At 35.0% G+C, this 27,754-nt stretch overlaps 1 protein-coding gene across 4 annotated transcripts in view; it reads left to right on the top strand.

The window, feature by feature from the left end:
- The window catches only part of LOC145671388 (uncharacterized), a 225,297-nt gene that overhangs the window by 23,133 nt on the left and 174,410 nt on the right, over positions 1 to 27,754 (top strand). For 3 of the 4 annotated variants that reach the window (XM_081740491.1, XM_081740490.1, XM_081740488.1), the window contains exon 2: positions 26,357 to 26,828. In XM_081740491.1, the coding sequence (XP_081596617.1) occupies positions 26,357 to 26,828 (472 nt within the window). Of the gene's footprint in view, positions 1 to 12,940; positions 13,217 to 26,356; positions 26,829 to 27,754 lie in introns of those variants that run through there. The other variant, XM_081740489.1, reaches the window with a different exon arrangement.

Genomic DNA, 27,754 nt, shown 5'->3' with positions numbered 1-27,754 from the left:
CTAAAACAGTGTTGCAAATTTATGAACTCTAGTAATTACTGTTGTTATAAGAACTATATTGTGCTATTAATGCAGGACGAAAAATGTTTAATTTTCTTGTGTTCATGTTATTCCCTTCCCCTTCATTGCCGAGTCGTATTCAAGAAATATATCCTTTTCTTTCTCGGCTGAACAAAGAGGAGGTCTATATAGCTATAATGAATATAAATACAATTGGTTATGATATGATCTTTTTTATTTAAGTTTAGCGTCCGTTTCAGCAGCAAGAGTACGTGGGACGCGGACCTACAGCTTAACTTGGGATCCGAACCACATGAGCTTCTACCGGGATTCGAACGGGTGTCTTCCGCGCCAAAGGCGCGTACGCTATCCACATAGACACAAGGGTGTTCTACAGTGGGTTATGAATAAAACTGATTCCTAAACTTTTAAAACTCTCTTAATCTATAGATAACTTTTTATTTTTATTTAGTATGCTTCAACAAAATTTGTTTTATAGCCAGAGAAGGAACTGAGCTGACGTTATAGCAAGGGAGGGTAAGCGAGTACTATGAGGGAGCTTAACTTAGGATTGAAAACATAAGCTCCCACAGGGAGTCAACCCATTACCTATTTAAATAATGTGAGAAGAGAATCATTTAGTCATGGAGTATATTGCTTCTCTGGAATAGTTTTTTAAGTAAGTGCAAGTTACACAACAATTGAATGATTTTGCGAACAATAGGATTTTGTTATGTCAAAATAAAGATGCTCCGCCTTATGCAGAGTCGTTTTGACTTATGACTAGAGTGATACTAAACGCTTGATTACTGCAGGAGTCTTATGTTAGTATGGCACTAATCACGCGTCAAAACGACTCTGCATAAGGCCCGCTGTGTTTATAGTAACTTAAGATTTAAGTTGATTTGAACTTCGTTTTTCTGTGTAGCTACGTATCTTTCACTCTGTGTTTTATTGTTTTTGTAAGATAAAATGAAACAATATCTATCCTACATAATAAACGATTATCCACAGTCTGCATTCACAACGAAAATACCATTTTTCATTAAAGTAATAAGAAATATATATATATCAGAACATACGAATCCTTACTTCAAAATAGAACTGTAATAATTATACGATATTTTGTTCGTTCCTTCGAATTTCTTTTAGAAAACCTGCTTAGAAACATGCTACTCGCAGGAATGCAAGGGAAGCCCGAAATTTTAAAAAGGGAAATGCTTAACAAACAAATATAGGGTACTAGCTTCCTCATGCCTAAGTGGTTATCGGCGGGAGCACATGTGGTTCGGATTCCCCATTAACAAGCAGGTCCACGTCCCATATTGTCTCGCTGCTGAAAAAGACGCTAAACATCAAATAAAAATCAATCAAAAATATAGGCTAGTGGTTAGCGATCTTCTTTCTTAATGTGATAATCCCAGGTTCAAATCTGAAGACTTTCTATCCTGTCTGAGGTTTCTCTAGCTGCTTTCCTCAAGTTCCATCAAGCAAATAAATGATATTTTTCAGTGCAGTCACTGGCCAACTTCCTTCAACTTCGTCTTATATTGTTATACAGGTAGGATGTTTCTGTTTTCAGTATAAATTAGTGTTTCAGGCTGTATCAGGAAGTTGGTTAGCGTTCAGTATATGATCCATGTGCACTATTTTAAAAGATATGAAGCATTCCGGATAGTAATGGTGAACTCAACAAAGAGTTACTTTGGGAAACACTCATTTTAAATTTTCTTCACAATTAAGAACAGTAGTAGTGGTCCCGTTATGCGCTAATTGACCTTTGTGACGTCATAGGTCAAAGGTCAATGACCTTGGCCCGGGGTCAATGACCTAGGGGTACATAGGATCACCCATCTAAATTTTGGCAGGGGTACCATGACCAACCCCCTAAATTTTGGCAGGGGTACATAAGACCACCCCCCTTAAATTTTAGAAATTGCCAAATCTGAAAATTTGGTATGGTAGCCTAGGACCATAGTATGTACCTCTATCAGTATTGGGTGTCTATGTCGTTCCCTTTCATGGGTAAAAATTGCCAAAAAGTCAAATTTCGGGGGTTTTTGACCTAATTTATCCCCTTTGATGAGGTGTTATTACCTTATATGGTTATATGGGCGTATACAGGGGTTCATTACCTTTCATAAGACATGGGTATATTAATGCACCCCTTGAAAAATTTGGGAGGGGTACCTTGGCCCACCCCTTAAATTTTAGAAATTGACCAATTTAAACATTGGGTATTATAGTATAGGACCCTAATATGTATTATGATAAATTTGGATGGTCCACCTCGTTCCCTTTTAGGGGTACAAAATTGCCAAAAATATAAACGTAAGCAATACGTAGTACCACGTGTTTGGTTTTTGGTCGATTTTATCCCCTTTGATGAGGTGTTATTATCCTATATAGTTATATGGTCATTTATAGGGGTCCATTACCTTTCATAAGATATGGGTATATTTGTGCACTCCTTTAAAAATTTGGGAGGGGTACTTTGGCCCACCCCTTAAATTTTGGAAATTGCTCATTTTATATATTTGGTATTATAGTACTGGACCCTAACATGTATTATGATAAATTTGGGTGGTCCATCTCGTTCCCTTTCATGGGTACGAAATTGCCAAATTTTAGTACAACCACGTGTTTCGTTTTTGACCTAATTTATTCACTTGGATGAGGTCTTATTACCTAATATTATTACATGGTCATGTATAGGGGTCCATTTTCTATCATAAGACATAGGTACATTGATGAACCCCGGGAGGGGTACCATAGCCAATCCCTTAAATTTTGGAATTTTTTCAATCTAAGCATTCGCTATGATAGTACATGACCTCAATATGTATCATGATAAATTTGGGTGTTTCACCTCGTTCCCTTTTAGGGGTACGAAATTGCCAAATTTTAGTACAACCACGTGTTTGTTTTGGCTCAATTTATCCCCTTGAATGAGGTCCTATTACCTTATATGATTATATGGTTATGTATATTGGTCCATTCCCTATTATAAGACATGGGTATATTGATGCACTCGGGAGGGGTACCTTGGCCCACCTTTTTATTTTGGAAATTGCCCAATTTAAACATTTGGTGTAATAGTATAAGACCCTAAAATATATATATTACTATAAATTTGGGTGGTCCATCTCGTTCCCTTTCTTGGGTACAAAATTGCCAAAATTTTAGTACAACCACGTATTTGGTTTTGACCTAAGTTATCCCCTTGGATGAGGTCCTATTACCTTATATGGTTATATGGTTATGTATAGGGGTTTATTCCCTATCATAAGACATAGGTACATTTGTGCACCCCGGGAGGTGTACCATAGCCAATCCCTTAAATTTTGGAAATTTTTCAATTTAAGCATTCGCTGTCATAGTACATGACTTCAATATGTATCATGATAAATTTGGGTGGTCCACCTTGTTCCCTTTCATGAGTAAAAAAATGCCAAAATATAAACATAAGCAATATGTTGTATCACGTATTTGGTTTTTGGCCCAATTTATCCCGTTTGATGCGGTCTTATTACCGTATATGTTTATATGGTCATGTATATAGGTTCATTTCCTATCATAAGACATGAGTACATTGATGCACCCCGGGAGGTGTACCATAGCCAATCCCTTAAATTTTGGAAATTTTTTCAATTTAAGCATTCGCTATCATAGTACATGACTTCAATATGTATCATGATAAATTTGGGTGGTCCACCTTGTTCCCTTTCATGAGTAAAAAAAAAAAAGCCAAAATTTTAGTACAACCACGTGTTTGGTTTTTGGCCCAATTTATCCCGTTTGATGCGGTCTTATTACCGTATATGTTTATATGGTCATGTATATAGGTTCATTTCCTATCATAAGACATGAGTACATTGATGCACCCTTTAAAATTTGGGAGGGGTATCTTGACTCATCCACTCAGTTTTAGAAATTGTTTAATATAAGCAATTGGTATCTTCGTACAGGTCTTCGATATGTACCACTATAAATTTGGATGGTCCACATCGTTCCCTTTCATGGGTAAAGAACTACCAAAAATCAAATTTCGGAGGTTATTGACCCCTATTTAGCACGTTATATGGTTTATTACCTTCATATGTTTATATTCTCTTTTAAATTTGGGAATTATCATATAACATAATTCGGTAAACGTTTTCTAGGACCCATTGGTATTCATCTTATGGCCAAATATTCAAAATTTAAAGGTTATTGACCGGCTTTATTATTGAATAAGTACAGGATTTATTACTTTTTCATAAGACACAGGTGTATTTGTGTACCAATCTTAAATTTTGGGAGGGGTACATTTCTTATTGTCATATCAATAATTGGTAATTGTTCTTAAAATTGGATAGTATCTCATTCATTGGGTAAATCATTATGATCACGTGATCAGTTATTGACCTATGATGGGATTAGGAGTCCAGGACATTGGTACATTTAAACTTTGTAGGATAATTTGAGAATGCGTCATTGGTATTGATTATTACAGCCAAATATAAACGTAAGCAATACGATGTACCACGTGATTGACCTTGATGAGGTAGTGTACAGGGATACATAGCTAACTTTATTGAATCTTATGACTCATAGTCTTAAGGGAATACATGCTACAACACTGGCAAAGTTATTGTAGATGCAATTTGATTGGTTGATCACTATCTTTCGTGCAAACTGATTGGCTGATCACTATATTTCGTGCGATCTGATTGGTAGCTGATTTTCAAATCTTTGCTGCATTCAGTTTTAAGTTTTGTTTAACATTTAAAAATCTTGGTTTCGTTCAACATTTTGCACTCACTGATAAATATGATCGAAACCGTTTATTTGTTAATCGAATAGTTAAAAACCGGATAAAGTTTGACGGTTAACCGTGAAACGTAAAATTTTTTAGTTTGAAAATTTTTTGTTAGAAAGTTTTTGTTTGAAAACTCTTGTTTCATTCAAATTTGTGTTTGTTTTTTTTGTTTAAGATTTTTGTTTGAAATTTATGTTTCAAAATTTTTTGTTTGAAAATTTTTTTGTTTGAAAATTTTAATTTTTTTGCAAAATTTTGTTTGAAAATTTTTTGTTTAAAATTTTTTGTTCGAGATTTTTGTTTTGAAATTTTTCGTTTCCAATTTTTTTGTTTAAAATTTGTTTGTTTCGAATTTTTTTTCAAAATTTTGTTTGAATTTTTCGTTTCCAAATTTTTTCGTTTCAAAAATTTTGTTTCAAAGTTTGGTTTGACATTTTTAAAAGTTTGTGCAGTTATTAGTAAAGAACCGGAACTGTTTAGAACTAAAACCTCTGGCAACATTGTGGTCCAATAGTAAATGTCAGAACATGGGGTTGTACTTGAAATGAAAACACACAATTCATTGAAATGGATCATTTTATTACACTCCACATACATCCATACCAGATATAGAATCTGGATAATGTCGATACAATGTATTTTGAACTTCTTGCACTAGTTTGTATTTAGCATATAGTTTTAATTCCAATTGAAGTCTTTTAAGGTCTATTGCAATATCAATAGGTGGAAACTCAATGTCCATTTGATCACAAATAAAATGTTTATCGAGACAGGTATGCACCCACGAACGATGTTGACAACCATCACAACATCTAGATACATGTTGTACAATATGCGTGACACATTTTTCAAAATAGTACTTTTTCAGGAATATACTTGTTTTGTTGCACACTTCCACTGCATGTTTCACACACTGGAATACGCTGATGAATTTGTTCCATTCCGTTTGCGTTAGATACACCATGTTGCGAGGGACATGCAATGTACTCTTTTTACGTAACAGCACCATCTTTTCTTCGAGGACTGTACGCAGCATGATTTGAGCCTAATGATTTGACTATGGTCACATTTAGCTCATCATGAAAATAATCATTCATTTGGTCGATTCGTGCCATTCTTCACAGGTCAGTTGTACACCAAATTGTTCTGCTTTGCCCAATCGAATCACAGGTTCAAATGTTCTAGCACTGATACCAATCATCACGTTTTGTTTGAAATATATTTATTGGATAATAGCTTGCGAAGATGAATTCTTTATCGTTAGAAGTACACATCTTTCCTCCTGAAACTCACTTGCTCAAATGATTTCGTGGGATGACACTGTATTTGCTCATTTCATAGTTATTACTGACGCCATTGGAAAGAAATGTGCTGACGTTTGAATTCATAATTTCATCACAGTTGCTGACGTCATCTTGACAAACCAAATTCATACAACTATGTCTAATGTGCTGACGTTTGAATTACAATTGCTGACGAATCCGGCTGTGTACTAAATTCAAATTGATGACTTCGACCCAAGAATCCTTTGTAACATAAAGATACAGATCCAGTATTTAAGAAACGCAGCAGTTCTTCTTGTTTTGATACTTCCATGGGTAAATATCTTGCTGGTAAAATTATATTCTTATCATGTTCAAGCTTCACTACGATTCTTAATCCAAACTTTTTAGGGATTTTTTGGCTAGCTAAGATTCTATAAGGTACAATCTGTTGTAAACCAGTAATCTTGGTAAATGATTTCATCACATCACGTGTGTTTAGAAACTGCAGACAAGTAGCCATGATGATGTTATTATGAATACTACCTCGAACGATACTTATATATGATGCAAAACTGATGACGTTGCAATATCATGTTCGGACGTGTACTATTTGTAACCAGAGGTTTTGTTGCCAGAGGTTTTAGTTCTAAACAGTTCCGGTTCTTTACTAATGAGTGCACAAACTTTTAAAAATGTCAAACCAAACTTTGAAACAAAATTTTTGAAACGAAAAAATTTGGAAACGAAAAATTCAAACAAAATTTTGAAACGAAAAAATTTCAAAAAAACTTTCGAAACAAAAATTTTCAAACCAAATTTTCTTCCAAGCAGTTCCGGTTCTTCACTAATGAGTGCACAAACTTAAAAATTTGAAACCAAAATTTTCCAAACAAAAATTTCGAAACAAAAATTTCAAACAAAAATTTTTTAAACAAAACTTTAGAAACAAAATTTTCAAACTAAAAATTTCAAACGAAAAAAATTCAAACCAAAGTTTCAATCAAAAAATTTTGAAACAAAAATTTCAAACAAAAATTTCGAAAAAAATTTTCAAACGAAAAAAATGTCAAACCAGTTTCAAACAAAAATTTCAAAAACTTTTTTAAATTTTAAACAAAACTTAAAACTGAATGCAGGAAAGATTTGAAAATCAGCAACCAATCAGATTGCACGAAATATAGTGATCAGCCAATCAGATTGCACGAAAGATAGTGATCAACCAATCAAATTGCATCTACAATAACTTTGCCAGTGTTGTAGCATGTATTCCCTTAAGACTATGAGTCATAAGATTCAATAAAGTTAGCTATGTATCCCTGTACACTACCTCATCAAGGTCAATCACGTGGTACATCGTATTGCTTACGTTTATATTTGGCTGTAATAATCAATACCAATGACGCATTCTCAAATTATCCTACAAAGTTTAAATGTACCAATGTCCTGGACTCCTAATCCCATCATAGGTCAATAACTGATCACGTGATCATAATGATTTACCCAATGAATGAGATACTATCCAATTTTAAGAACAATTACCAATTATTGATATGACAATAAGAAATGTACCCCTCCCAAAATTTAAGATTGGTACACAAATACACCTGTGTCTTATGAAAAAGTAATAAATCCTGTACTTATTCAATAATAAAGCCGGTCAATAACCTTTAAATTTTGAATATTTGGCCATAAGATGAATACCAATGGGTCCTAGAAAACGTTTACCGAATTATGTTATATGATAATTCCCAAATTTAAAAGAGAATATAAACATATGAAGGTAATAAACCATATAACGTGCTAAATAGGGGTCAATAACCTCCGAAATTTGATTTTTGGTAGTTCTTTACCCATGAAAGGGAACGATGTGGACCATCCAAATTTATAGTGGTACATATTTAAGACCTGTACGAAGATACCAATTGCTTATATTAAACAATTTCTAAAACTGAGTGGATGAGTCAAGATACCCCTCCCAAATTTTAAAGGGTGCATCAATGTACTCATGTCTTATGATAGGAAATGAACCTATATACATGACCATATAAACATATACGGTAATAAGACCGCACCAAACGGGATAAATTGGGCCAAAAACCAAACACGTGGTTGTACAAAAGTTTGGCATTTTTATTACTCATGAAAGGGAACAAGGTGGACCACCCAAATTTATCATGATACATATTGAAGTCATGTACTATGATAGCGAATGCTTAAATTGAAAAATTTCCAAAATTTAAGGGATTGGCTATGGTACACCTCCCGGGGTGCATCAATGTACTCATGTCTTATGATAGGAAATGAACCTATATACATGACCATATAAACATATACGGTAATAAGACCGCATCAAACGGGATAAATTGGGCCAAAAACCAAACACGTGATACAACATATTGCTTATGTTTATATTTTGGCATTTTTTTTACTCATGAAAGGGAACAAGGTGGACCACCCAAATTTATCATGATACATATTGAAGTCATGTACTATAATAGCGAATGCTTAAATTGAAAAATTTCCAAAATTTAAGGGATTGGCTATGGTACACCTCCCGGGGTGCACAAATGTACCTATGTCTTATGATAGGGAATAAACCCCTATACATAACCATATAACCATATAAGGTAATAGGACCTCATCCAAGGGGATAACTTAAGTCAAAACCAAACACGTGGTTGTACTAAAATTTTGGCAATTTTGTACCCATGAAAGGGAACGAGATGGACCACCCAAATTTATAGTAATATATATATATATTAGGGTCTTATACTATTATACCAAATGTTTAAATTGGGCAATTTCCAACATAAAGAGGTGGGCCAAGGTACCCCTCCCAAATTTTTCAAGGGGTGCATCAATATACCCATGTCTTATAATAGGGAATGGACCAATATACATAACCATATAATCATATAAGGTAATAGGACCTCATCCAAGGGGATAAATTGAGCGAAAACAAACACGTGGTTGTACTAAAATTTGGCAATTTCGTACCCCTAAAAGGGAACGAGGTGAACCACCCAAATTTATCATAATACATGTTAGGGTCCAGTACTATAATACCAAATATATAAAATGAGCAATTTCTAAAATTTAAGGGGTGGGCCAAGGTACCCCTCACAAATTTTAAAAGGAGTGCACAAATGTACCTATGTCTTATGATAGGGAATAAACCCCTATACATAACCATATAACCATATAAGGTAATAGGACCTCATCCAAGGGGATAACTTAGGTCAAAACCAAACAAGTGGTACAACGTATTGCTTACGTTTATATTTTGGCAATTTTGTACCCCTAAAAGGGAACGAGGTGGACCACCCAAATTTATCATAATACATGTTAGGGTCCAGTACTATAATACCAAATATATAAAATGAGCACTTTCTAAAATTTAAGGGGTGGGCCAAAATACCCCTCCCAAATTTTTAAAGGAGTGCACAAATATACCCATATATTATGAAAGGTAATGGACCCCTATACATGACCATATAACTATATAGGATAATAACACCTCATCAAAGGGGAAAAAATCGACCAAAACCAAACACGTGGTACTACGTATTGCTTACGTTTATATTTTTGGCAATTTTGTACCCCTAAAAGGGAACGAGGTGGACCATTCAAATTTATCATAATACATATTAGGGTCCTATACTATAATACCCAATGTTTAAATTGGTCAATTTCTAAAATTTAAGGGGTGGGCCAAGGTACCCCTCCCAAATTTTTCAAGGGGTGCATTAATATACCCATGTCTTATGAAAGGTAATGGACCCCTGTATACGCCCATATAACCATATAAGGTAATAACACCTCATCAAAGGGGATAAATTAGGTCAAAAACCCCCGAAATTTGACTTTTTGGCAATTTTTTACTCATGAAAGGGAACGACATAGACACCCAATACGGATAGAGGTACATACTATGGTCCTAGGCTACCATACCAAATTTTCAGATTTGGCAATTTCCAACATTTAAGGGGGGGTGGTCTTATGTACCCCTGCCAAAATTTAGGGAGTGGGTCATGGTACCCCTGCCAAAATTTAGAGGGGGTGGTCCTATGTACCCCTAGGTCATTGACCCCGAGCCAAGGTCATTGACCTTTGACCTATGACGTCACAAAAGTCAATTCGCACATAACGGGACCACTACTACTAGAATTCTACAAAACGTTCTTAATTTAATTAATTATTATTATTATTCTTGAAATTTCTGTTATGATTATTATACTTCCGGGTAAATGAAAAAGCTGGCCGGATGTTGAGTTTTTCCTTACTATTTGAAACGCCTAATACTGTATGTAGTAAGTTTGTATGAAATTAAAATATTTGTTGAAAGTAATCTAAAGAGTCTTTTTTCGATTCCCTCAGATTAATTGTAAATACTATGTTTTCTTAAAATATATGCAATGCTCCAATTATGTTCTGAAATTCAGAGCAAATTTGTTTTATAATATTGTAGTACCTTTCCCCACCACTCCGTTAATGTAGGAAATGTTTTCAACTTCGCAACACTATTTTTCAGACTACAGGAAAGTATGAACCAATAAGGGTTGCAAACACACTTCCCCCCAACCCAACACGACTATCAACAGAGCTGAGTTGCCACATTTAACATTGATACCCAACACGGCTGCCAACTAAAAAAAAAAATGTGGTGTGCTTCAGTTTCTCTTCAAAGTCCGCGTCGCTCAGATAACACGTTTGCCACAAGAGTTACGGTCCATTTCGTTCGTTTCAACAGAAAAAAGAGGAAGGGAAAGAAAGGAAAAAGGCTCCATAACTATACATAAGTTATTGCAAAGGATGCGAATTTAAATTAAGTATATATATATATATATATATATATATATATATATATATATATATATATATATATATATATATATATATATATATATATATATATATATATATATCACTATGGTTATGTGAATATATGTCCGTAAGATACAAATAAACACGTAATTAAAAAACTATTATTATTATTATTATTAGTAGTAGTAGTAGTAGTAGTAGTAGTATTATAAATAAAAATAAAAATGGACAAAAACTTACTTGATGTACAAAACATAATATTCATTTTCCCTATCTCATCATCATTGCCTCCTAACGGTGTAATAAGTAGGTTGACATTTTTTGAAAATCCCGCCTTTTAGTCCAGGCCTTTTATTATTCTTAGGTATTATATAATATGCATATCTCACTATTATTCGATCTTAAAATAGCCCTTCCCTCTGGTCTACTAACTACTGCGTATGGCTTTGGGTGCACATAGTCCCGGGTTCGATTTCCAGTGAAAATACAAAAATACATGTAATTTTATAATTCACTTTCATCGATCATCCGTTTCATTTAGCCTAAAGGACACAATCATGGGAATCTTTTTCCATAAAAAATTGTACACTTTTTCTATTGCGAGGTTTCTCAACGTTGGACTCGCGAGAATATGAGGTCTGAAAAACTGAAATCAAGTTTACGCCCTATAATTATGCCGGCTAGGCTAAATAAGACGGAGAGAATGAAAAATGAATTAAATGGTGGAATGAAGTAGGAGGAAACGGGAGAACCTCGAGGAAATACGTGCACACGATGTTTCTCCACCACAAAGCTCACTTGGCCCGAGCTGGGGTCGAATCAAGGACCTCATGCACCATAGGTAAACGCTCTACATTTTTTTTGTTTTTTAAAGTTCGTCCTAACTGGGATACTATATGCCATAGACAGTTCGTGCAATTTCTGCGTAATCGAAACACGATAGGGACACGAACACAGAAAGGTCCAGGACAATTACAAATTCGACCCTGCTCCTCAGAGGGATTCGAACCCTCAGTGGATTGCGCCTCATGACCCGAAGCCGAACCCCCGAGACCACTCGGGTATTGCCACAGGCTTTACACTGAGCAACCGCTGCCGGATGTGAGGGTGTGAATTAGATGTAAATGTAATTAGGGTCTAGTAGCAGAAAAAGATTTTTTAAAAATATTTTGGACTTCTTTTGATAGATATATTTTTATTTGTAAATTTGTTTCCAAATACAAAAAAAAAGGCATATTGAGGAATTACGAGAATCGTTTTAAAAACAATTGGAATTAAAAGAGGAATGAAACTCGCTAAAATCTGCGGATTTAAATACAAGAAAAATGCAAATAGAATTTACAACTGTAAGCGATGAATAGCAATAATAATAATAATAATAATAATAATAATAATAATAATAATAATAAACTTATAAACAGGAAATTAATTGTAAGTTCGCAGACAAGAAGGTGTGATAAAAGGGGGATCGTGTTGAAAAGGCCTAGTATATTGCATCAATAAGTCTTTCATCTTCCGTGGTCTTTGTTTTAAATAAGTGCAAGAGAAGTTAAATCTATTATAATAATGGAACAGCAGAATGCATAGCTAAACCAGTGGTGCCCGCCCCCCCCCCCTCATGTCAATGACGCACCCCCCTCAATTGTCTATCCGTAGGTGTTCTTCCATGAAAAAAAAATCTTTTCGATTATTTTTACACCCCTCAAACATATTTATATAGATTTTTACCCCCCCCCAATATTTCAATGACGCAGTTTGCGTCATAGCCCCCCTTTGTGGGCACACCTGGCTAAACGTGCCGGTATATAAAAAGAGTAAAGAACTGATACAAATGCCTACAAGGAAGCTAGATACTAACAGACATGCGCTAGTCTGAAGATAGTTTTACAAAATAAAATTTATCCACTACCAACACAATATTAAATGATTCTGAGTAAAAAGGCTCTTTCGAACTTGCACTTTTTGACGTTTTGGTAAATTATTAGGGAAGTGACGGGTTAGAGGGATAGGGTGAAAACCTGGCAACAGCGACTTGCCAAACAGAAAGCGGAAAATGTTCTGACCAAGGATATTTTATAACATCCTTGGTTCTGACCGCCTAGTTGATTTTAGCACCACAACTGAAATTGGAGTTTACCCCTTGGTGTCTCTGCTGGAACACAGGAGGGGGAAGGCGTCTTCTCCCCAGAAGTGAAGTGAAATTGTAGTTCACACAAGTCATCTGTGTCTTTAACTTTTTCTGACTCCTTTTAGGAAAAGGAATTACAAAATAGAATTTTTTGTATTGCTTGCGTGAGCGCGAGTCGTGTGACAATTCGTTAACTTGGTAAATGCTTTTCATTTTCTTTTTACTTTTAGGTAATAGTATACAACAGTACCTCATCTGCGTTTCTTATGTGTTCCATTACCACTTCTACATGAAATAAAGTCAGTTTTATACGTAGTGCAACAGTAAGAAGCATCCATGTGCACGTGACATGCGATATGTGTTTCAAATCCCCCACATATACATACGTACAAGGGCACATTAATATTCTTCGCATCCATAAAACACAACGAATCGCAACGCAAACCGACGTACATTTTATTTTATATTACTCAGTAATTAAATGAAAGTCGTCGTGTTACCTCATTTTCAAGTTCCTAGATCCTCCATGAATAATCCGTAAAAGACTGCACTTCGTGAGTCCTCGCTAAGTGATGAGGTACTGTCGTATACTATATCCTACTTTTATTTCACTTATTTATTTCAAACAAATTATCGTCATTATAATTTCTTTCAATTTATGGTGTATTTATTGGTGTATGCCAAATATGAAAGGCTAGCCATAATATAGTTTGATTAAGTTATATCGTTAAAGATCTTCACTACATCGAAATTAAACTACCGCTAATTTTAGAGTTTTTCTGTAATATCTTCAAAACAAATACAAATATTCGAAAAGCAGAAACGTAGTAAGTTAGACAATACGATTTTGCATGTGATACATTCACCACAATTTACTTATCTGCTTTTGGTATGCCGCTATTTACAGAACCCGCAAAAAATACTAAAACTAGCTACCGGTACAGTTGCAAATCGTCAGAAGATAGATGAGTTGTGATAACGGTATCACATGTAAAATCGTAGTGTCTAGTACACTACGTTTCTGCTTTTCGAATATTTGTATTTGTTTTGAAGATATTACAGAAAAACTCTAAAATTAGCGGTAGTTTAATTTCGCTGTAGTGAAGACTAGTGATGGGCAGTGGGAATATTCCCGGTGGGAAAAAATTTAAAAATGGGAATATTCCCGGGTTTTTTCCCTGGCCTATAAATTCCCGGGAAGGAATTTATTTCCATTTCTTTACTTTATCTCCCAAATTATAAGAACCATATGGCTAATTACTTTATTTTAATATAATATGATTTACTTCTAGGTTTTAAAGAATTAGGAGGTTAAAAAATTTAAAATTATTTGACGGTACTTTATATAAATAATAATATGATTTTTAAGTTCTATTTCCATTTGCACTAAAAAGTAAGGTAATTGTTCAGAATTGGGGGGCCAAAACTAGCAAAAAGTAGGATGATTTACGGAAGAAATGAGTTGATAGTGATCTTCAAATAGTCAAGAAAGTATCGAACACATTTTTTTTAACGCAGTAGCGGATTTATACAAAACGGAAAGGTAAGTGGAAGTGATTTATGTGAAAAAAGAAAGTGAATTGTTGGTAACGAAGATAGAAAACAACGTGCCATGCGGGGCTCTAACCCGCCTTCATTAGCTTACGCTCGCTCTGCAACGCTGTCTGAATTTAATGTTGGTAACGTAATTTAACGTATGAAACCATAAAACAACCGCATCGGAATAGAATATCGCAAAAAAGTAGGTGCAAAAGCTGGACCCCAGTCCTAAAGAACAGCCAAAATTAGCAAAGTACTAATTTACAAATGATGAAAAGGAACCATTTTGTAAAGTAATTTAGAATTATGTAGAAATAGACATGAAGTACTATTAATAAACCCTGAACCACCATTGGTAATGACGTCGGTCTGTCTCCTCTCTCTAACTCGAATTTCTGAAGAAGTAGTCGGACTCCTTTTTTTTACATGTGAATTAACGTATGGAATTTCGAGAAATAGGTGGAATGAAAGGTCGTGTATGGCAATGTTACGTGCTGAAATATAAAGATAAGTAAGTATCTTGCAAATTTTGTGAACATAAATATGTATGCGCAAATGTTGATAAATTGGTGATACATTTATTTCTAGCATTTACCCAATCTAATTGGTTTATAACATTTATAAATTTAGTGCGTTTATAATATCAGTAATAGAGTCAAGATGAGCAAATCCACTTACATATAAATTTAAACTGTTACTATATAATTTTTCACACATATTTAATTGATAGAACATATTGTAAATAAATACAGTTAGCAAAAAAAGTATTCGTCTGAAAGCGCATACAATATAAATCGAATCATATATTAAAGGAACGAAGAGTCTATCGCACAATAATATGCCCGTAGGTTCGTCTACACTTCCCAGCATAAAAAAAAGAAAGAAAGAAATGAAACTTTGTCTTTCGTTTTCTACAGGTTACAATAAAGCAGAGAGAAGTCACATTTATTGCCAAAAAAGTATTCGTCTTGTATCTACCTGAAGCAACACACTCTTCGTAACGCGTGTCTTTTGGTACTATTTGCAGATGTTTGTGTCAGTTAGTGAACTCTAGTCGAAGTGTGTGTGTGTGTGTGTGTGTGCAGTTGCTGTTGGAGTGAGCAACTAACAGAAACCAACCAGGGGAAGATAAAATGGGCCGAAAATCACAAGAAAGAGTGAAGAGGAAAGACGAATAATGATACGATTGTTTGGTAAGGGTAAATCCTTTAGTGAGATCAGTGATATGATTGGTCGGCCTATTACCACCGTTAAAAGCTTTATATACAAGTTTAAAAAGAAAAACATACAAAAATCTACCGAGAGCTGGGCGTCCATCACAACTAACGCAGCAAGATAGACGTCTCATCTTACGTAAAGTTAAGAAAACTCCGAAAATGAGTGCACCTTTCATAGCTGCGGAGCTTGAACGAGAGTCTTGAAAAAAAAAGTGTCAGGTCAAACTGTGAGAAACGTCCTCCATGAAACTGGATATAGAGCTCGAACAGCCCGCAGAAAACCACATATCAGCAAAACCAACAGAAAGAAGCGCCAGGAGTATGCAAAATCATACAGAAACGAGACATTCGACTTCTGGAAAAAGGTGGTTTTCACTGATGAACGCAAATTTAATTTGTTTCAATCAGATGGACGAGTTCTGGTATGGAGAAAGAAGAATTGTGAGCTTGAGGAAAATAATCTTACAGCTACAGTGAAACATGGGGGCAGTCAGCACTTGTATAAGGGTGTATGGGTGCGAACGGGGTTGAGGAATTGTGTTTCATTGAGGGAATAATGGATCACATAGCATATATTAACATCTTGAAGAAAAATCTTCCCACGAGTGTTGAGCAAATGGGCCTAGTAGGGGATTACATATTCACCCAAGATAACGACCCGAAACACACTGCCCTGAATACGAAGCTGTGGCTCTTATACAATACTCCGACGTGGATGGAAATCCCTCCACAATCACCGGACATAAATCCAATTGAGAATCTATGGCACACTGAGGAAACAAACATACGAAAACACCACGTTTCAAATAAAACTGATCTTAAAAACGCATTGTTGACGGAATGGAGAAAAATTACCAGGCCAACAACAGAAAATTTAGTTAGATCAATGCCAAAGAGGTTGCAGGAGGTCATACGGCGAAAAGGAGGACCCACAAAGTATTAAAATTTGGGGGACGATAATCTAAGCCATTGCAGATGAATAATGTTTCTTTGTAGACGAATACTTTTTTGGCGTGAAATATATTTAGTTTATTTTATTTGTACGTTTTCGTATCCTTCGAATGTGAAATAACAATGTCTATGTTTAGTAAATATATAGATAGTGTAATGAAATATTTGTGTTTCGTTCTTGCTTTTATTACTAAGTTGAATGCAAATTATATGCGTACAAACACTTCAGTTCTGGCCGGACGAATACTTTCTTTGCTCACTGTATACATTTATGCGTACTCTCTAAATATAATAAAGTGTTAGTAAAGTAACATAGTACTGTTCAGAATATACATTTTAAAGAATCCTGTGTGGACAACAGTAATAATATGCTGTGATATAAAAATTAATTCCACTTTGAAATCATAATATAGTAATAGAATGCAATTTTCTTTCTGATTAAACATAAATTCCCATTTTGGGAATCTTCCCGAAAAATATCTTGCTGGGAATTTACTCATCACTAGTGAGGACCCTTAACCCATTAAGGCCCATGATCCCCATTTGGGGATCGGTGATTAAATATTTTTTTCTGTAATCCTCTTAACTTTATATCGTGTTTTGTTTGTTCCGGTCTGTAGTTAAATATTATAGTTAACGTATGCAAGCAATATTTGGCATTATTATACAAAAAATAATAACTTACGTTCTAATAAATTAAAACAAGTTCAAATTTTCGTTTTTGAAAATACACAATAAATTTATTTTATCCATAAGTTTACAATGAATGTAGATTTGGGTTTTAGTTTCACACTACGGTACACACAATGCTTCTACATTGCACTAAACAATATAATTGCTCAACAATTCTTACAATCTGAAATATATATGCAATTACATTGATCCCCATTTGGGGATCATGGGCCATAGCGTGTTGTTTTTTAATCCTATTTGTAAAGTTTAGGAAAGAGCAGTATTTCCTTGAAATTTACTGTGAGTTTCCACCACTCTTTGAAGATACTGTAGATTGATAGACAATTGCATCACAGATCGCAGCACCAGATAATAAGTTGTTATAGGTGGCAGCACTTCCCAGATTTATTTCATTTGGAGGGATAGACAGTGATTGTAAGCTAATGTTTGAAGTATGGACGTTATTTTCGTGCTTTTGTTTGTGTTTTCGTCTAATGTACGCCAAATCAGTTATCAGAATAGACTAGTGTGTTTTAGTTGTGATCGATTTCCTTCTGAACATTTTTAGAAAATGAGTCGAAAGTATTTGACACTCAAAGAAGTAGACTTGCTTCTTGATCCTGGTCCCTTCGAAAATGAAGATTTAGAGGACGATTCTCCAATTGACATTTGCGAATTACCTCCTGATAATGTAGACTCACTTTTTGATATTGAGGAGGGTGACGATGAAGAATTAGTTGATACAGCTCCGCGTGATGTACCTGGTTTTGTTGAGATTCATACCTTGCGCGGCACTCAGTTTAATAGTGACGAAACTGAAAGTGTTTCAAACGGTCCAGAAGTTCCTCGCAAGAAGCAAAAATCAAGTTCGTATAAAAGTCGCTAGTTGAAGAAGAATGGTGAGTATTCTTTTTTGCCTAAACTGACCAATACTTGGAATACTAATCGTGAGAAGCTCATATTTGTGTACAAGGGAAAACTCCCGTGGAAGTGTTTGAACTATTTTCCAGATGAATGTTTATGAAGGCAAAGGCGTAGATTACTCTGAAAGCATGGGACTTGGAGAAGCAGTTGTTCATCAGATGCTATCGGTAATAGAAGATCCTATGGCTCATCACTTGTATTTTGGCAACTTTTTTACTAGCCATAAGTTCTTGAAACAGCTCAAAGATTGTGGAGTACGCGCAACAGGAACTGTCCGATCAAACAGAATGAATAACTGTCCACCCAAACAAGATAAGGAGTTTTCCAAAGAAAAGAGAGGATCCTGTGATTACAGATTTGATGAGGACAACGGGGTTCTTGCTGTAGTTTGGAATGATAATCGGTGCGTGAGAGTGCTAAGTAACCTGTACACTGTGCTTCCAACGTGCACGACAGTCACCACGACAGTCAACGTACGAAGGTTTTTTCGTTCCGAAAAACAAGACGTTGCAGTAGCCAAACCCTTGATGATTCATAATTACACTAAGCACATGGGTGAGTTCACAAACTGGACTGGGAGGTTCAGAAATATAGAATTAGAATCAGAGGGGAAAATGTTACTTTCCTCTTTTCAAAAATGCTATTGAAGTCGCTATTGTGAACGCTCATAAAATTTACTGCATATCAAATAAGAAGATTTCTCTTCTTCAGTTTCGTAGGGAGATAGCTGTGAGATATTTATCTCTGAAATCGTGTTCAAACCCTAGAAACCTAGGACGGCCAACTGCAAGAAAGACAAAATTTGGTAGATATATAGCGCATGCAATGAGGAGGGATACATTTGGGCATTCTTTGGAAAAGACAAACGAAGGCAAGCAATGAAAATGTGCGGTGTGTAAAACCAATGTGAGGAAACAATGCTGCAAGTGCAATGTTGGTTTTCACATGGAGTGCTTTGATGTGTATCACAAAGTAGAGTGAATCCATCTTCAGTTTGAAATCTAAGAAAGGTAAAGACATTCAAATTAAAACTATATGCCATCATTTTACCTATCTTGTATTTTTCCGCTAGCTGCATATGTTATTGTTTAGGTACGTTTACATAAATGTATTTTTACATAAGGGTTTGTTTGCAATTGCAGAGCTAACTGAGAAAAATATATGTGTATTGTTTTCAACAAAAATATCTTTAGTAACAGAAACATTTACCCGTATTGTTTTCAACAAAAATATCTTTGCTAAGAAAATATATTCGCGGCATGTCCCATGATCCCCATTTGGGGATCGTACATAAATTGAACGTTTTAATCAATAAAAAGGTTTTAAAAAAATCTTATTCCCTTTTTTCTCACTAAAAACAGTGAAACACGTCTACCAGATGAGTTTTATTTAAAAACAAAATTTGGGCCTTAATGGGTTAAGTAAAGTTTGGTAACAATTCGCATAGTAAGAGTTATATCTATATATTATAGGTGTCACACCTTGGACTTCAGTACTGACTGTCTATTGAAATAACGGGCAAAATAGGACGTTGAGTAGAACATTCATACGAACACGTGCACAATAAATAGCAGTACGAGGAAATACACTCTACGTTTTTAATAAAATGGATCCAAACTTTCCTAACCCTAACCAATCCGAATCTACCCTATTTATCACTTTCTTATAAACAATAGCACATAATGTGACAAAATCACTTGTTCTGCTCTAAGTTCACTCTTACGAAGTAAAGTACCGTATCCTTTCCTCAACACTAAGGCTATACGTGTCATCGATCTGCAGAAAAGGATGGAATCCAAACCAACGTGATGCATCCACTTTCTTTAATGGTCTGCCAGCCTGAATATAACCTAGGATAAAGTACATGCACTGAATCAGCGGGCATGAATAAACAAATTTTTCTCAATAACAATCAGTATACTTATTGACACGTAATTCATTATTAAAAGCGAAATCTAGAATTTATTCGCATTATATTCCTTTGCTGCTTGATTATACTAATCCATACAAAAATTCATGAAATATATATTTCTTTCTCTCTGCATTCACTTTCTGTATATACAGCAATAATTTATTAGATGTGCACTTGATTCCCTGGGTGCAGATTCAGTTTACGAGATCATGTGCTAGCACCAAACACCTGTATTAGGTGGCCACTACTAAGCACGAATGCTATCTAACAGAGTCTGGACAGGAGCGTAGCAGGGGCCTCGCGCGAGGTGCGTCCGTAGAAAGCAAGTGTGTCAGCGATGGTAGGTATACGCGTAAAGAAGGATTGTGTAGAACCTCTGCTTTCATGACGACACAAATATATATTTTTGTTAAAGTCGTTAGATTCGCCGCACGTCGCTTTCTTCTTTATTAATCTACCACTACTTACTTTATGGGAGAATATGTGCATACCAGGTTCGGTTTTAATTTATATAATTTCACTAAAGTGCGGATCTCACAAGGGAGAAAACACCATACTTTGATTGCTTACTACTCTATTTAAATATTATTATAGTTTTTTTTCTGTAAGTATTACAAATATGTGGATCTGGATAATCAATCTGAACCCCTATTTCACTTATTTACTGTACATATCTCTGTTTGTGTCGACAACTCCCTATCTGCACTCGCTATACACTTTCTAATCTATGTAATGTCTACCTCTATAAGTGGCGTCAAACATTATGAAGTTTCATGAGTTTGATTTCCGAAGTTCAGAATTTTGGACAGTTAACACAAATAACTAGCATACTGACGATAATACCGTTTAGCGGAATTTGGCATTAAATCCGCCGTTAATTATGAAAGACGGCCGCTTCTCTCTCCAATTGTGTAGACTAATATGTATTTAAAAAAATATGTTTAAGTTAAGGTTTCCAGCCATTCATTTTTGGGGGATGGGGTATGAAAAAGATATCACAATTCACTGGGTTAATTAGAGAAATATTCTTCCACATTTAAATGACAATTAAAACACAAACAAACAAAAGAAAAAAAACTACATGATCTACAGTAACCAGTGTCATTGCTTGTTTTTAGCACATGTTCAAGGATTTCTACATACGCTCCAAGTAATAATTACTCTTACTTTATTTTTAATAATATCACGCAAAATGTAATGTATAATAAGATGTAAGGTATAATTATTAACCTAGTGTGTGTAATTTTCACTATTTTTGTTCTTTTTACTTTTGTGTTTATGTATAAATGAGGTGTCCACTTCATACGTATTGCAATACAGTGCTAAATGTATGAAAAAAAGGACGAAATAAATACAATACAATATCATACGCTTATATGAAACACAGTAGAACGAAACATTTGTACTGCTTACACAAGTATCTCATCCAATGCGATATATCCCTATGGTTCTCAATATATGTAACGAGTTCATGCCGTTTTCAGCAATTTCTTATTTTGAACAGTTCTGCAGATATGGTAAACACAGAAAATTTGCAACACTGTTTGAAATTATTTAAGTCGTAGATCTTCTTTTAACTGCTGCTACCAAATATTGTAATGTTTTAGAAGCAAAGAAAGGTATCTGTTCTTAAAAAGTTCTAACGAATACGTAATTGTATCATTGTTCATTTCTCTGCAACAGTTTTTGGTATCAGATTTATGTGAGCACTACTACGATCTTCTTGCATATTTAATACCATCTATGTGATTGAATTTTATACTTTTCTAAACATTTTCTCCAAATATAGTCATTCTGAAAAGTTTTTAATTTCCTAAAGTTTGTTTTTACTTGTTCAAAGTTGTAACATACCTTGTTTGTTACAGACAAGTTAATAGGCTCAATATGAATAGTGGACTATATTACTCTTATTATTATCGTAATTTTATAATAGGGCGATTTAAAGTATTCTTATGTTTATTATTCTTTCGCAAACATTGCGTTGAAATGCAGATTTTGTTGTGTTTGGACGGTGGTTCTCTTAGTAAACTGCTCTTGAGTTTGTTTTGTCAAGGTTCTTCTTCTTCTTTTGAGTCGCCCATAGTAGGAGAATGTACAGGCATAGGAGCATTATGGAATGAGGCCAGTCTTTAATGTTGATTTATAATGCGAAATAAAGTTGTAGTATTCTTTCTTTTCTATATATTTTGCTCATGAATGTCTATTCAATGTGAATTATCTTTATTTCATTTAATAAAGCTGTGATAAAAATTTCACCAAAATTTCCAACAGCGGGAAAGAGAGAGAAGTGAAGCGGTGAAACGACTGTCTTTGTATATACTGTGTACTCTACCCCAAGCCGAACAAGATTGGCGTCGTGTGCTTCTTTCTTTGTTAGAAGAAATTTTATTTTGTGATGGACTGAAAGTGAGTTTGTCATTTTATTCTACATAATAATATGCTCCAAGGGGTAAAGTTATAGAGAGAACATTATCCTCCCTAAGTTCTGGATGGAAGGGGGATAATTCTAACATGGAAAGTGGAAGTTGACCACGCACATGGTGATTATCGTGTAAGCTGAACAATGCCGCAAAATTAGTTATTTCTTCTTCTGGTAGCAGCACTTCAGGTAACGTGACTAACTTTAAGTCTATCTACAATGACTGTTCTGTATGGGAGCATTGAAGTAAAGTGAACTTAACCTTGTTTTATTGGAAAGCTTTAGTCGTAAAACTAGAACTACTAAAAGTCAACGGATATATATTTAGTTCAGTTGAATTACTTTGGAACAAGATCATACTGAATGAAACTATTCTTTCTTCGTATTAGCTATAGTGGGTTATCAGAGTTAAAATAAAAATCTACAGTTGTTTATTAGAGTTGAGATAACGAAAGCACTGGTGTTCTTCAGAAGTACAAATTAATATTTGTGAGTACTAAAATGTATAGCTTACGAGTGTATCTTATACACGACACGATGTCCGAGTAAAGAGTTCCTATGGGGGAAATCTCCTCCTAAAGGGGCCCAGCCTGTGCGCGGCCCCGAATAGTCTTAACCAGCTCTCTCATCATGTAATCCACACGTTGTGTTAATCTCTCTCTCTCTCTCTGCTGCGAAATTCATTAAGTATTGGGTTAATTGTATTATACGTGTCCGTAAATCTTTCTATTAAAGCCCCAGTTTAAGTGAAGTTTCGTATAATATATATTGACAGCGTTTACCAGTGCTTCTCACTATTTGTTATAGGTTTAGATGTTTATAGTAGTAAGGTTGCCAAGATACTGATGCTGTTCTCAATAGTGTTTTCACGTTCCAAAGTTGTGGACATTCCAAGCTATGTCGAGTCCAATCGCTATCTGTTAGTTGACTGGCTGTCTACATAGGTTTTCTCGTCCGTCAATCCAAGGTTTAACTAGTTAATACCTAAATAGCTTGTCCAATCGGCATTTACGAAGTGTACTACATATCATATGGTTCATTGTTTACTAAATTCACATTATTTATCCACCGTCTACTGTCCATACTATCCTTGTCCGCCCGTAGGGGAACATTATTACTAAACGTCCGAGTCATTAGTTGCTGTGTCGGCCCAGGAAAGGTTCGGCTGTACATATCATTATTTAAGTTGTTGCGGCATATTGAGTCAAGTAAAGTGTATGAGCAGGAGTTCGGACTTGCTGAAGCTGTGAGTGGGATGTCAGGTGTATCATATTGACTTCGTATAATTTTTATGACATTATCATTGGTAGTACAGTGCGCCCATGGTTGGAGCTGCCGAACGGAGATGTCCGTAAATATTACCTCCGTTCCTTCGTTGTTTGTTGACTTCGACACCTGAACTGAACCGGAAGCGGTAACACTTCTTTCAGCTGACACTCGCGCAGGCGAGAATCACTGTTCGATTATTATGTCGTACCTATGACGAGTGATGTGAAATTCTTAAATGTTATTTAACTTTCTGTGACTGCAATACAAGTGTTTCTTTTAATGGTTGTGACGAAGTGTCAGGTAACGGTTTCTAACACCTACAGTACAATCTACTTCAACTATTGGTTCATGGACGGTTCTGTTATGAAAGATGAACAATAAAAATCTGATAATGGTTGATAGTGTAAACAAATTGGATATGAGATTGACACACAGAATTCTAAATGTATTCTCTTGAAAGTTTTTTTTGTGATGTTATGTTACAATAATAAATATATAGGCACCTTACGCTAATTGTAGTAGTGTGGTTAACTACCACAACAGTCGGAGTTGAAGCATTGTTAATAAATTATATCTGGAAATGTTTTTTTTTTCAAAGCACTTAATATAACTAAGGTAAAATATTCCTATATACATACATGTTTAAGTTAAGCTTTATTAAAGGGAATCGAATGGAGCTATTACTCTCTCCTCTGATCTGCATTCGCCGGAGGTAAGTTTCTGGTTCTTCATTCTTTTTTTTCGTTGTCTTTTTTGTTTCCGTTGCGCGTTGAGTCCCTTCTCGGTTCCTTTCGAGGTTGCTAGGACTTCGAATCAGGGATCAAGGTGTGTTCAAGGGAGGCGGTCGTTACGTATTGGCAATAATCAGGCCTTCCCTTCAACTAGGCTTTAGATTGTAGTAGTCGTTACAAAGTGTCATACAAGGTGTTTCAAAACAAAACCGACAACGTTTAAGAGGCGATTTCTCACACCAAGATAACACAAAAAGTACCGACCTGGGTGCACAGACGATTCCTTTCCGAGTTATAGGCTACCGAAACCATGAGAAATGAACTTTATTGTCCCATAGTTCTAAAACTGTGGGACCTACCGTAGGCGGCTCAAGACTTCACTTAGAAACTAGTATGTGCATTATCCAAATATCCAAGTTTCAGACTCCTGAAGTACTTCCACAACAACTTTTATAGAGGTAGTTTGTGAGTACTTAAAATTATATGCCTTAGCCAAACTTCCTCTTTAAAAATTGTTGCGTAAGTGCCTTAGGATTCTGAAACATGTATTTTTTTGGATAGTGCACATACTAGTTCCTAAGTAAAGTCTTGACCTGACTACGGTAGGTCTCATAGTTTTGGAGCTACGGACGTTTAAAGTTAATTTTTTCATGTTTTCGGCAACCTATAACTCCGAGAGGAAGCATGTGATCACCCAGGTTGGTCTATACTTTTGGTCTTATCTTGGTGTGAGGAATCACCTCACAAACGTTTTCGGTGTTGTTTTGAAACACACCCTGTATACTAACTGTATTATACAACAGGTACTTACTTTTGATGTACATTGCCCGGTGCATACAAGTCTAACGTGAAACATCCTAAGTTCCGTTCGTTTTTAGTGTTTCTAATACTGGAGCGTCCTTAGTTTCCATCACGAAAGCACATGTGTGATATTGTAAGTTTTCGTTTGACATTTGGATTTGAAGTATGGAATAATGTGCTGTACGCCCAGTTGAAAAAATACGTTAAGTTTGCAACACTGTTAATTTAATTGTGTTGTGGAGTTGATTAAGCAATGTGCTGTTGATAATTTCAAGGTACAAAGTTTCAGAACTTTGTATTTGTTTGTTACTAGGGCGTATCGTGGTAAATGACAGCTTATATATATAGACCTATCCTAGTGTTTTAGGTACACTCATGTCCAAAATTATTCTAGCATGACTATAAATAACTTGTTCTAGGAATATAATTTGATAACGAATTCACCCGTATTTCTTATAATGTTACTACATTTATAATAGGCAAAGACATGATTGTTGCAAATTTCATGACAAAAGAGCCGTAAATGAGACCAGTAAAATGAAAGTAAAATTTTCTTGTCCATTTAACAACTTTTATTTTACTCATTATAATTATCGTATGTATAATTCTTTTTCTATGAAATTTACCATAAACATACATTTCCCGATTCTACACATAGTATCAGTATTAAAGGTTCCTTGCAAAATCATGATCAAATTATATTCTTACAAGAAGACGGTTACAGATATGCGACAATAATTATGGTCACGAGTGTGCATTTGTATGTAATTATATTGTTCCTAATACTTTCATAATTGTTCGTTTTGTTCTATCATTGATTGCAAAAGGTCTTAAATCTTCGAAGTAAGAAATGTTTTGTTAAGTAATTGACTTTAGATTGTTCACATACTGTTTCCATTACAGTTGAAATGAAAACAGAAAGTGAGTCGACTGATCGTTGGAATTATGAACTATGTAATAATAATACTAACGAATTGGACAATGAGAGTATTTCTTCAGCATATTTTATGTCATATTTGGAATCCAAGGAACCAGTAGAAAAGGAGGAGGTTGGATTCACCAAGAAATTTTTCGTTTTTAAAGAATCTTTGGTACCTAAATTTAAAACTATTTTGGAAGGTAATAGAGAAGAAGATTGGAAACTTACTTCAAAACCAATATGTCTGATTAAGCGTTTATCAGTGCCTGATCTCCATACAAAAGCTGTACCTTTTCACAAGTATGCGGAAAAGTTCAAAACAGAACCCAGTGACTTTAGAAGTTCTATAGATGACTCAACCAAACTTCGGGGATCTTCTATTATTAGTGATAGGAACAAAGAGAACATTCAAGTAATTGATAGCCAAGAGACGAATGAGAAATCTAAGGAGCTCAGGTACGTTTATATTTATTGGTTTTCTTCACAGGTATGTTGAATTTATATCATACATCTGTATTTCAAATTCTATAGGTTCCTTTTCTGATTACTTTAAATTGGACTAATTCAATCGAACAAAAAAACTTTAATAACATAAATATAATAAAATAATAATAACATAAAAGGTTTGTCTATCAGCCACAATCGCCTTTCAAAAGGAATTACCTAGATCAACCAAGTTTTGCACACAATTAGATATTCATTAGGTCTGATCAGTTACAAAGCTTCTTTTTTGCATTTTTGCACTAGGGAGAAATCATGAGCAGGGTCAAAATAAATGCATAAAAGGAGATTCAAATACACTGGGTCCCGAACATTAGTGCTAAAATTCATAGTTTTCGAGATCGCTGGAATCAAGTCACACTCCCGATACCGTTTAACTCGAACTTTAGCTCCGTCATCGTAAGAAGGTGGGGAGGAGTCAAAAAAAGGACCTCGTCTGAAATGACCAGTATTCGAAACAAATCCGTAGTTTTTCAAGTCACTGGGATGGCTAGTCACGTCATACTGCGTTCAATTTTAGTCAGTTGTAATTATAGCTGCTATGATCATGGGGTCGGAGAGGCGTGAAGAAGAACTGTCAAAAATGATAGATATTTTTCCGCAATGGCTTAGCTGATTGGTGAATTACCATGTCACATTCTAGACCAAATTTAGGAAAAAAACATGGCAGGTACTCCGCCGATATTGTTACTCTTCTATATTTATTTCACTCATAGCAATAGAACAACGCCGAAGGCGTTACTATTCGCTAATTATTTATGTATTACTTTCATATTGTAATGCTTCACTATAATTAGCATTACAGTCTTCGTAATTGTTTGTTTATTCTTTAGATTTCGTTATTTCTCTTTTTCAGAATTATTTCAAAATCCTTATGGTTC

Source organism: Thermobia domestica, chromosome 15 (assembly GCF_964235325.1).
Source record: "Thermobia domestica chromosome 15, izTheDome1.hap1.1, whole genome shotgun sequence".
In the NCBI taxonomy this organism is placed as follows: Eukaryota; Metazoa; Arthropoda; class Insecta; order Zygentoma; family Lepismatidae; genus Thermobia; species Thermobia domestica.
This window is presented reverse-complemented; position numbering and strand designations above follow the sequence as displayed.